General features: G+C 39.6%; 1 protein-coding gene across 1 annotated transcript in view; it reads right to left on the reverse strand.

Moving 5' to 3' along the window:
- LRCH3 (leucine rich repeats and calponin homology domain containing 3) overlaps window positions 1-7,715 on the reverse strand; it is a 227,139-nt gene extending 219,424 nt beyond the window's left edge. Inside the window, exon 1 of the mRNA XM_042782119.1 lies at window positions 7,454-7,715. Coding sequence (XP_042638053.1) covers window positions 7,454-7,715 — 262 coding nt within the window. The remainder of the gene's footprint in view (window positions 1-7,453) is intronic.
- Between the last annotated feature and the right edge of the window lie 5,336 nt (window positions 7,716-13,051).

Here is a 13,051-nt window from a genome sequence, read left to right on the forward strand (position 1 = left end):
TTATCTATGCAAGCAGGGTACTGTGCTGTGCTCCTCTATTCCCTAGTTGACTTATACACTCACCACCTGTCTCCTTTCCTGTTGTCAGCCTCTTGTATGTCCCTGCCAACCTTGGCAAACAGAGCCTATTCTTAGGTCCCTGGAATCCAAATGAGAATGCTATCACTTTAAAATCCAATATGGTTGCCACCTGTAAACATTCAAAATGGCTGCCCCCTCGATCACTTTAAATATCCAAAATGGCTTCTGCATGTAAACAATCAAAATGGCTGCACCCTCTGGACAATGGAAAGTCAATAGCTCAGGCTGTCTCCCTCCTTGCTTTTTCCCTTCCTAGTCACAGTCCACCAGTGCAGACGTCCCAGCAGCCCTTGATGACCAAGGCTGATCTTTAGGTCAATTCTCAGGTCCCAGTACCACTTGGAAAGATTCAGGCTGTTGGTCCCACCAGAGCAGCTGACAGTTCATAGCTCCTACCATCTCTGTACTCACTATTTTCATTCAGGTTTTTCCACTAGTTGGTGCCTAATCCACTTCCGTATAATTCCTTTCAAAGCTCAGGGCTCTAGGATTATCTTCTGTATCTCTGTCAATTGGTTTTTCTTTTCTTTGTTGAAGAGGATCTTTGTCACTTGTCTGCCTATTCCTCTATCTTAGCTCTAACCATTCTGATGGATAAGCAAAGCACTATTGAAGAAGTAGAACAAATGAGGAGGTCTCACACTCCTGGATCTCAAAACCTTCTATAGAGCCACAGTAGTCAAAACAGCCTGATATTGGTATAACGAGAGACACACAGACCAGTGGAATAGAATTGAGAACCCAGAAACAGATCCATCAACCTATGGTCAGCTGATCTCTGACAAAGCGCTGAAATGCATTAAATGGGAATGAGATAGTCTCTTTAAAAATTTTGCTTACCCACTTGAAGAAAAATCAAAAAAGCTCTGTACTACACATAGTACAAAAAAAGTAACTCCAGTTAGACCAAAGACTTACATGTGAAACCTAAAACTATAAAGTTCCTCAAGGAAAAACTAGGGGCAAACTTTAGGGGCCCTAATATATGGCATAAATAGACTATAAGCATAACCCAAAATGCACAAACAGCAGAAGAAAAACTAAATGAATGGGACTTTCCCAAAATTAAATGTTTATGTGCTGCCAAAGACTTTTCCAAAGGAGTGAAAAGAGAACCTACAGATTGGGAAAAAATATTTGGCAATGACATATCTGACAAAGGACTTCTAAAATTTATAGAAGATAAAATATATGATTGGGACTTTCTAGAAATTACATTTTTATGTGTTTCAAAACTCTTCTCTTAAAGGGTAAAAAACAAGAACCAGAGATCGGGAAAAAATATTCAGCAATGACATACCTGACAAGGGATTTATCTCTAAATTCATAAAAAGAACTCCAAAATTTAACAATGAAAAGACAAACAATCCATTTAAAAAATGGGCAGAAAACATGAATAAACCACTTCACCAAAAAAGATATTCAGGCAGCAAACAAACACATGAAGAAATGTTCATGATCATTAGCCATTAGAGAACTCTAAATCAAACAACGAGATACCATCTCACCCCAGCACTAATAGCAAAATTCATCAACACAGAAAACAAATGCTGGCAAGCATGTGGAGAGATTGGGACTCTCATACACTGCTGGTAGGACTTCAAAATGTTACAATCACTGTGGAAAGCAGTATGGTGATTCCTTTAAAAGTTGGAATTAGAAATACCATTTGATCCAGCAATCCCATATTAGGTATATATCCTAAAAAAGTGAGAGCCAGGACAAGAAGATATATATGCACATCCATGTTCATCGCAGCACTATTCACATTAGCAAAGAGATGGAAACAATGTAGGTGGCCATCAACAGAAGAATGAATAACCAAACTGGTATGTATGCACAATGGAATACTATGCAATACTAAAGAGTAATGTAGAATCTGCGAAACACTGTATAACATGGATGAACTTGGAGGACATTATTCTGAGTGAAATAAATCAATCACAGAAGAATAAGTAAATAAAAATAACGTATTATTATAAAAAGTCAAGGAAAAGTTTACATAAGGAAGGAAACTTTCTTTGTTGGTTACCAGGGATGGGAAGGGAGGGAATGGAACACTGTTAGATACAGAAAGACAAGTACTGATCTGGGTGAACGGTAGGGGTATGTACCAAAAGTGAGGGGCTCTCAGGAAGAGGAAGACAGAGAGGTACACAAGAAGTACAGACAACATAGATAAAATGTTTTACATATACAATACTGTGTTGTCAGAGACAACAAACATTAATCTACAGGTAAATACATGGGTAGACAGGCTGAATGATCAGGTATGTCTAGGCAAAAGGGAGTATACCCATGACCATAGATAAGGGTGAAATAAATAAATGAATAAAACTCTATCCTAAAAAGTCAGAAATGTTTATGCAAATATTTATGTAACACTATTAAAGCATGGATATCTCCGTGAGGACTAAGGTGCGCCTGACACAAGCCATGATATTTCCAATCGCCTCGTATGCATGTGAGAGCTGGACAATGAATAAGGAAGACCGAAGAAGAGTTGATGCTTTTGAGTTGTGGTGCTGGCGAAGAATGCTGAAAGTACCATGGACTACTAAAACAACTAACAGATCTGTCCTGGAGGAAGTGCAGCCAGAATGCTCCTTGGAAGCAAGAATGGCCAGACTTCCTCTCACCTATTTTGGTCATGTTGTAAGAAGGACCATTCCCTGGAGAAGGATGTCATGCTTGGTAGGGTGGAGGGTCAACGAAAGAGGGGGAGGCCTTCAACGAGATGGATTGACACGGTGGCTGCAATGATGGGCTCAAGTATAGCAGGGATTGTGGGGCTGGCGTGGGATCGGGCAGTGTTTCGTTCTGCTGTGCATGGGGTCGCTATGAGTCGGAAACGACACGACGGCACTTAACAACAACAACATTAAAGCATGACTTATATCGAAAAAGCAGAAACAATATGAATGTCTATCAATACGGACCTTAACATCCAAGAGTTAGAATGTGTTGTAGTCACGAAAAGTGATTAATATGAAGTCATTTAATGACATGGAAAAATACTCAAGACAATACAAAGTACAAAAAACAGATACAAAACTGCAAATATGTATGTTATCTTAAACTGTGAAGGAAATAAATACAGTTTGAAAAAATATCTCAAAATTTTGATGTTATCTGCATAGAGGAATTACAAATTATTTTTATTTTCATGCTTATATTTTGCTGGGTTTTTTTTCTTTTTAACAAAAAAGCATGTTTTGCAATTATAATTGAAAAGAAACAAAACTTAAGAAAATCTAATGCACCACTGCAATCTGTCCTGTAAGATCACTATTAAGTCCAGAATCGACTTGACAGCAGTGGGTTTGGTTTTGGTTTTGGTGTCCCTCCTGTAATCAAGTCTCTTTTCTGAGATACTTTTTTTTGACCTCACTACTCAGGCGTGTCACAGGCTGCTCAAATTCAGCATGTACAAAATTGAACATGTCATCTTTGTCCTACCCCATCCCAAACCTGATCCTCCTCCTTCAGTAAACATTTTATTTGATAAACCAAAAACTCGCTGCTATCGAGTCGATTCTGGCTCCTAGCGACCCCCTTTGGGTTTCCAAGGCAGTAAATCTTTACAGAATTAGATTGTTCAGTCTTCCTTCCGCAGAGTGGCTGGGGGTTTGAACCACCAGCCTTCTAGTTAGCAGTCAAATGTCTTAGGCACTATGCCACTAGAGCTCCTTAGGTAACATCTAAAAACCAGAACCATCTTAAGACTTCTTCTCACCTCATGTCCAATTAGCTAACAAGTACTGATGATTCTACTTCTAAATACTTTTTTCTTTGGTCCTCTTCATTGTCACATTTTTTGTTTAGACTCAGAGTCTCACTATCTCTTGCCTGATGTCTTCATAATCTAGTGCTGCTATAAAAGAAATACCACAAATGGCTGGCTTTAATAAACAAATTTATTTTCTCACAGTTTAGGAGGCTAAAAATCCAATTTCAACATACTGGCTCTAAGGAAAGGCTTTTTCTCTCTGTCAGCTCTGGAGAAAAGTCCTTGTCTCTTTAAGCTTCTGCTTCTGAGTACTCTTCATGTGGTCTGGCATCTCTCTTGCCCCATCTCTGCTTGACTGTTTAATTATTTAATCCTTTCTATATTTCAAAAAAGACTGACTCAACATACACCCTACAATAATCCTGCCTCCTAACCAAAGACAACCTATTCCCAAATGAGATTATAACCACAGACTTAGAGATTAGGATTTTGAGGAACAGTGAATTACTTAGTATGACTCTTCTGGCCATGGTCTTTATGGGACTATGTAAATGTGAGGTGCCTGTGAAACCATTAAGGGGATCGGACAGATTGCTAATAACATAAATAAGATACATGGCACCCTTGTGTGGGTTGTTGCTGTTGTTATTATGTGTTGTCAGAGTCATCTCCGACTCACAGCAACCCCTCCTTGGGTTTTCCAGGTGGTATCACTATGGAAGTAGATTGCTCAACCTTCCTTCCAAGGAGTGGCTGGTAGGTTTGAACCACCAACCTTCTGGTTAGCAGTCAAGTGTTGGTAGGACCATGCAAATAATATGTATGGAATCCTAATATGAGGACAGGTCAGTTTTGTCATTCTGCTAGGCTTAAAATGACTCATCCCAGAGACAGAAAAGGGAGATCTCACTGCCATCAAGAAAGAACCAGGAGTGAAGCCTGTCCTTGGACCTGAAATCTCTGCACTGGCCCTCGTTGGCAGAGAGATGACAGAGAGATGGTGGCAGCACAGGCAGCAGAACCAAGAGACTGGCACAAGATAGACTGTCAGGCTTGCTGGTCCACAGAGCAAGAAAGCTGAGTACCTTTGGGCAGGATGCTTGCTGGGAGTGGGGTGCACTTACAGGCACAGCTAAAACAGCTTTGTAACACTTGACCCATCAGGGTAGAGGCCAGGCTGAGAGAGGCATGCCTATGGGCATGATGACTGTGGGGAGGCTGTCCTGATCAAAGTAGTCTATCCTGGGCATTCCTGAACTAAATTGTTAACTACTACTTCCCTAACACACCTCACAATCATGAAAAAAAAAAAAAAGTTGCAAGCAGCAATCTAAGATACAACTATTAGACTTTACTCACAGATAGAGCAAAAGAGAAGGAAGGAAATGAAAAGCTCAGAGAAAAAACTAATCCATGGGATTAACAGTCCTTAACAGCCCAGAAGAACCACAGCCTTATTTAACCTGAAATTTAGAAAAACTAGATGGTGCCCAGCTACCGCTGACATTGACCAGGGATACAACAGAAAGTCCCACATGGAATGGAACGAAAACAAGAACAAAACTCAAATTCCTAAAAAGGGTCAGACCTACTTGATTGACAGAGACTAGAAGAACCCCTGAGACTACTACCCTAAGATAACCTTTGAATATGGAACTGAAGTTATTTCTGCAGGTCACCTTTCAGCCAAATACGATTGGCTTAAAATGAAAAACAGCACCTATGACTAACGTACTACCTTAAACTATGAGACCAAACAATCAACATTTACCCACAAGCAAAGGTGCAAAGGCAAGGAGTTGAAGGAGGGAAGCTAGATCAATGGAAATCCAACAAACAGAATGGAAATGAGAATGCTAATACAATGTAAAAACTTTAACCAAAACTGCATAAAAATTAGGAGCTCTGGTAGCCTAGTGGCTAAGGCACTTGATTGCTAACCAGAAGGCTGGCAGTTCAAACCCACCAGCCACTCAACGGAAGGAAGATGGGGCAATCAATCTATTTCCGTAGTGATACTGCCTTGGAAACCCAAGGAGGGGTTGCTATGAGTCAGGTCCGACTTGATGGCACATAACAACAACAGCAGCATAAAAACTTAAAGGGAAACATATTTTGCTGTGTAAAACTTTCACCGAAGACAATTTTAAAAAAAGAATTTTAGTCTAATAGGTTATGAAATACCTAGTAATTTTTTTATATATATTTCTTGACCTGATAAGTGTCAGCTAACCAAAAAAAAAAAAAAACTATTCCACATAAACACTATTAAAGTAATAAAATAAGCATGGACAATAATATACTTAAAAATTCAAAGCACCATTAGGGAAAACTTCATTAGGATTATTTATTATTATTCATAAATGCCCTTGGATTTTCTTGGTCAGTTAATAAACATATTTCTTAAAGGCTTGATATATTGTTGCTAAAAAAGCAGGTAAGATAATGAGCTAGATAAACTCCTGTAATCAACTATGTTCTTTTTAGCTTCAGGCTTAATGTAGTAATACTGAAATGACTCACTCTAATATGAAATCACTATGCCATATAGCCCTTCTCCTAAACAGAATTAGGAAACTGTTGGGTATGAATGACAATTTTAATGTTGTGACAACACATGCAAAAGGCAAGTGGCTGGTCATATTTATCTTAGCAACAGAGTTAAATTTTAATATCATTCACTAAAAAAACACATGATTTAGTATGACTGCTTCCAAAAAGAGATAAAATAAGCAGCCATTTAATTTCTTCCATTTTACACTAGATCAAAAGTTTCTCTTTGGAAAGACTAGTTTCTTGAACTAGTTTAACAGTTAATTTTCTTTTAAGTGAACCATATGTATGTAACACAGGAGAAAAATAACGTTGAACACCTCAGTCACCATACATTATTCCCTACAACTACAAAAACCAAGTAACAGCTCAGTCCCTATTTCAGTCTCCTTCCCGTGTTAAAAAAAAAAAAAAAAAAGTGTAACGCCAAGTAAGGGTTTAAAAAGGAAAAGCGAATATAGATAACAGCAGGCAATCCATGAAGGGTCAAGGAAGTTATTATTTACTAAATGAAAAGTAATAGGCGTCTGAAGGTGGTATCCAGTTATTTTCACAAGTACCTTTAGGAAAGTCAACTAGATCAACGCAGAGAAAAGCACAACGTTCGGGTTCACACTGAGGAAAAAAAAAAAAAACTCTTTCGAAAAAACTTTACTGCTGGGATCGATGTTTTCTTGACTATGCACTAACCAGAGATCTCTGCCATGTGGATCTATTAAGGCTGTGCTATATTTCCAAATCTTAGAAAATCAACTTGGCATCCCAAATTCTAAAGGGCGGGGCAGGGCAAGGGTTTACCTCAGAACTGGCAGAAGTTAATGGTTCTAGGAGAGAGTAAAAAGCCACCCATCAATTCCCGCCGGTCTCCTTCCAAGAGATGCTACACCCCCACCTCGCCCTAGACTCGGGTTTTGGCCCTCAGGCCCAGAGGGCTGGGTGGATTGGGGCTTCTCCCCGTTACCCCATCTAGACCGGGAACCTATGGGATCAGAAACTGTAACTACCCTCCGATACCCCCACTATTGCCAGAGGCGGCCTCTCGCGGCACCCCAGGCCTCCCACCCGCAGGGATGCCCCAGTCCTGCTCACCAGCTCGGGTGGTGTCCGTCAGGTCGTGGTTGGCCGCTCCACGGGGAAACTCCCTCAGTTTCCGGCCGCTCAAGCTCAATACTCCGGTTACTGCCGCCTCTTCCAGGGCTCGATCGAGGGAACGGCTCCATGAGCCGGGGCCGGGACCAGGACACGCCCCAGAGCTTGGGCCGCTGTTATTGCCGGAGAAGTTACCTCCCGATGCTACGGGGCCAGAGTACTCGGCGGCGGTGGCCACAGCGACTACACCAGCAGCCGCCATTTCCCAGCCGACAACTCTCGGCCCAGCGCCTCGGCGCATGCGTGGCCAGAAGTGATGGGTGGGCGGAGATAGGGGCACACAGACCCCGGACCATTCCCGTGTCGGGCAAGGCAGAGGTGCGTGCCCCACCTCACAACGTGGACGCTCGGTTCGACGTGAAAATTTTCAAGAAAAATTAAAATGAAACTCACAAATTTGGGGCAGTCTTTCATTGTAGACTCCCAGTAAACTACTTCTGCTAAAATACTTTTCAGCTCAAGACAGTGCTCATCAAAACTTTCTGCCTGCATTAAGGCTTCTTGACACAGTTGCTGCCGGAAAATTGGTGTGGAAAGTGAGAAGTTACCCTGAAATACTACCTAACATGTTTCCCTGCTTTTGCTATTTCATAACCAAATGACCTAAATCGAGATTTGTGGGTTAACTATTCCCTGAAGGAAGTTAAGTGCTAATTTGTCTCCCAAATTCCCTAATTCTCACTAAGAGGTTATTTAAATATTTTAGACCTTTCTTCTCTTTTGTAAAATAGTTCTTGATGATAATAAATGCAACATTTTAAGTAGGATGTGTCCCTTAGGGAAGGTTTTATTGTTGAACAAAGCGTGATGAACAGTATTAAAGTTTAAAAGTTTGGTCTGGAACCAAAATTGAGGAAGGGAAAATGATCTAAGCATAATCTAAATGTAGGAATTAAAAGTAGAACCAAAGAAATGGTCAAAATTGAAAAAGTAGAACACAGACTTCAACCCTTTCAAAACAATTTTCTTCTCTGAATTTTTTTGTTGAAACCAAGTGTTTTCAGTAATGGAAAGAATTTTGAATGAAATGAAAAAAATATGTATTTTTGAGGTAATAGGGATTTTGATACAACTAGTGAGACACATGTATCCTAAGGGCTCTCTGGTACTAGTTGGTGAGATGGGACCCGTTTCTTCAGATCCATGAAATTATACAGCGCACACTGAAAGTGGAATGAAAGCTTCCCACTAAAACCCAGGAGCAGAAAATGTAAGTGGGCACAGTAACATTGTTCTACATCCTACTTTGTTATAGCACCTGGGGTCTTAAAAGCTTGCAAGCAGCGCAAGCAGTGTTTGAGATATAACAATTGGTCTCTCCTCTTGGGAGCAAACGATGAAGAAAACCAAAGATGGATGTAAACAATTGAGTCCAAAAGACTAGTGGACCACGCGAACCTCAGCCTACATGACCTTGAGACCAGAAGAACTAGATGGTGCCTGGCTACCACTGTCAACCACTTGGAAAGAGATTAGTGTAGGAGATCCTGGGATAGTGCAAGAGAAAAATGTAGAGCAAAATTCAAAATCATGAAAAAGAAAAAAAAGACAAGGCTGACTGGTCTGATAGAGACTGGTGAAACCTGAGACTATGGCCGAGTCACCCTTTGGGCCTGGAATTGAACTCATACACAAAATGTGTATGAACTATTGAATGGAAAATGAATTTGCTCTGTAAACTTTTAACTAAATCACAGTAAAATAAATAACTATACCTCACCAGTCTCCAGTACGTTCTTCAGTTCGTTTTACTGTATGATTTACACAAGCTGTAATTTTATTTTTGCTGTATGATGTAATTTTCACATACTATCAACCAACTAGTATTTACTGTGGGAAATAGGTGTGAAATCCAAATACACTAATTGCAGATTAATACAATAAAAAAAAAAAGGTAGAGCTTATCTGTTATCAGAATCCAGAGAAAAGAATCATAAAGGAATGAGGTTTTGGATCCAATCTAAAGGATTATGAAATGGAATAGGTTGGAAGATGAGGGCAATATTCCAGATCAGGAGAAGAATCAGCATAAACACACCCAGGTATAATGTAATAGTACATGTGGAGGCCATTAAGATCCCAGACCACAAAGTTCATGTCAGAGCAAAAGAAATGTTAGATACTACCCATTGTTCAAGGCCCAACTTTTCAACAAACTTTGATTAGCACTTCCCTGAGCTCCTTAATAGTTAACACTTCTTCTTGTTAGTTGCTATGAAGCCAGCTCCAACTCACAGTCCCCTTTGTATAACAGAACAGAACACTGCCCAATATTGCACCATATTCAGGATTGTTGATATGTTTTAAGTCCATTGTGGTAATTATTGCGTCAATCTACCTCATTGAGGCTTTACTTTCATTGACTTTACCAACCATAAGGTGCTCTGGTGGCATTGTGGGCTAGGCATTTGGCTGGTAACCCCCAAGGTCAGCGGTTCAAACCTACCAGCTGCTCCATGGAAGGACGATGAGGCAATCTACTTCCAGAAAGATTTACAGCCTTGAAAACACAATGGGGTCACTCACTATGAGTCCAAATCAATTTGATGGCAGTTACTTTGATTCACCAGCCAACCGAGACTCCTTTTCTAGTGATTTCTTTCCTGATAACAAGCCCAACATAAGCCAGCTGAAGTCTCACCATCTTCACGTCAGTCTCATTCTATTTACATGTACATCCCATAATAATTGCAACATATAGTGCTAATCCATGCCTCTGAACCTCTGCCCAAGTTTATACATTGATGATGATGCTTGTCTTTTCAAATAGGCTTTAAGGTTCGTGATATGCTACAATTCCATATCCCAGGGTGTGAGCATATTAACAGGAATTATTAAAGTTAAAAAGTAGTAAAGATGAATAAAAAGAAGTAGAGACCAAAGACAGGGTACTAACAGTGCTAACAGTAGAGAAGGTTGGGAGCAAAATAAGAGAAAAAAGCCTATGGATGAGAGGAAAAAACAAAGATGCTACACTATTTTGTGAGAGTAAGCTCTAGATAAAGGATGGATGGATGCAAAGCTAGACCAAGAGGTTTATTTTATAGAGAAACTTTCCTGAGACTTCAAAGGATTTGAGGTTTATTTACAGAATATGAGGGAATTCTCCCCCTAATCTTGCAATCTATCCAATAAAATAGGTGCCAATATCATCTTGTGAGAACGAAATATAGGAAAGGGAGTCTTTGTGGGGAGTTCACCAAGGAAAGTCTAGTGATGAATGCAAGACGTGATGAAAAAGTTTTCAAAAAGGCTGTGCACAACAGGTCTACATATTCTACCACAACTCTATAGTCTGCAAGCTTGTTGTTGTTGTTATGTGCCGTCGAGTCGGCCCCGACTCATAGCGACCCCTCCTTGGGTTTCCGAGGCAGTATCACTACGGAAGTAGGATTGCCCTACCTTCCTTCCGAGGAGTGGCTGGTGGGTTTGAACCGCCAGCCTTCTGGTTAGCAGTCAAGTGCTTTAGCCACTATGCTACCAGAGCTCCTTATAGTCTGCAAGCAGGAGCTGAAAACTAGGTAATGGAGGTTACTGTTAGAAGTTGATTGTGAGTTACTCTGCTTCTTTGTCTGTTTTACAGGCTGAAAGTGAATTCATTCAAAAGCAAGGTTTCATACAAATCTAAATAGCTCTTTCATAAACATCAGTAAACCTCATCTGGATACACATAAAAACAAGGACTTTCAGTTTCTGAATGGAATTCCATTTGCTTGCTTCATCAAGCTTTTTGCTGAATTGATTTGATAAAAAGTAAACTAATGGCAGGAAAAAAAATTAGACATTAGCATCTACAATTTACAAGCAAATCTTTAAATTCCTATTAAAGGTCCACCACAATTCAACATTCTTGTAAATTGGGGTTTACTGACATATCATTTTGGAAAGGAAAGAAAACTACTTCCAAGTGGACTTTTCCAAAAGAATTCTCTTTAAGGGAAGCTGAAAACACATGCTTCACTTTTTTTTTAAAAAAAACAGTGCCCTAAAAAATATTTAATTCTGATGAAAGCTCAGAAGTATCCTGATCAGACAAAGGGCACCATTTGCCCAGAGAGCAAGTTCAGAAGGCAGGAAAGGGCAGTAAGGAAGGACGAAAGCACAACGGTAATTGCAGGGAAGTGGGAAGAGTGCTGCTACATTGTGGGGATTAAAATCAATGTGACAAATCACAATGTATGTAAATTTTTTAATGGAAAACCAATTTTCTCTGCAAACTTTAAGCCAAATCACAATAAAAAGTTAAAAAAACAAAAACAAATGTATCTACATCATACCTCAGTGTAGTGGTGAAAGCATTTGACTGTTTACCAAAGGGTTAGCAGTTCAAACCCACCAGCTGCTCCACGAGAGAAAAGACAGGGAAGTCTGCTTCCACAAAGATTTGCAGCCTTGGAAACCCTGTGGGGCAGTTCTATTCTGTCCTTTGCATCACTATGAATTGGAATCAACTCAATGGCTGGTGATGGGTATGAATGTGTTTATAAACCCATTGCCAGGAAGGTGATTTCGACTTATAGTGACCCTATGGGACAGAATGGAAGTGCTCTGTGGAGTTTCCAAGTCTGTAAATCTTTGTGGAGGCAGACTGTCACATCTTTCTCCTGCTGACCTTTCGGTAAGCAGACCAAAAAAAAAAAAAAAAGTATCCTCAGAAATGAAGTCATATTCTGCCCTATTCTTGCCTGCATTTAGACTGTATGGTATTCATTATCTGTAGTGCCATGTCAGCTATTCTTCCTCACCGTTATCTCCTTATAGTAAAAAATAAATCAGAATAAAAGGTACTCTGAGACTGTATGTTGTGTGAATCATGAGCCTGTTGACAGCAAAGTAAGATACAACAAACCTACTCTAACAAAGGATAACAACTGGGCAATGAAGTATGTTTCTTCACTTAGAAGTAGTTTATGATTTGCTTATGATTAAAATTGTGGTAAAAAGTGTATTATGCATGAGAAAAATTTGCATTGTGTCTAAGGAAGAACACTGACCTTTTCAATTAACTCTACCTAACCTGAATACCAAAACAATTAAATTTCATAATTATCACTTGAAGAGTAGATTCACTTACCATGCTAAAAATACTAAAGCATGGCTATTAGTAATTCTTAGATACCTGCCAAGCCATTTACCCACTGCAGCTTTAATGTAAGTAATAAGAACTTTTCATACATCATCAGACATTTGCTAGAATTATCCTTGCTTGCTTGCCTTTAGTAACTTCCCAAAACAAGAGCTCATATTGGACCTAAACAGAGAATACAGCAACCTTTAATAGAGGTGAAATTTTACTGGGCGTTTTAATTTGTGGCATTAAAAAAAAAATCAGAAAACAAAGAATATTTCTTCCTTAGTGGAATCTAATACTACTTTCTGTGGGTGTTCAATTCACAGCAGTTTACAAGGAACTGAGAAGCATAAGATCTGGGCTCAAAAAGTGACTGCCACTCACAAGTCTTAAAACACCAAGTACTCACTTTACTAGTATGTAAAAAGAGTGGTTGAGTTCAATGATCTCTAAAGACCCATCAAGCT

The sequence above is a fragment of the Orycteropus afer genome, unplaced genomic scaffold (genome assembly GCF_000298275.1).
Source record: "Orycteropus afer afer isolate SDZICR_OR568_19922 unplaced genomic scaffold, OryAfe1.0 scaffold00245, whole genome shotgun sequence".
In the NCBI taxonomy this organism is placed as follows: Eukaryota; Metazoa; Chordata; class Mammalia; order Tubulidentata; family Orycteropodidae; genus Orycteropus; species Orycteropus afer.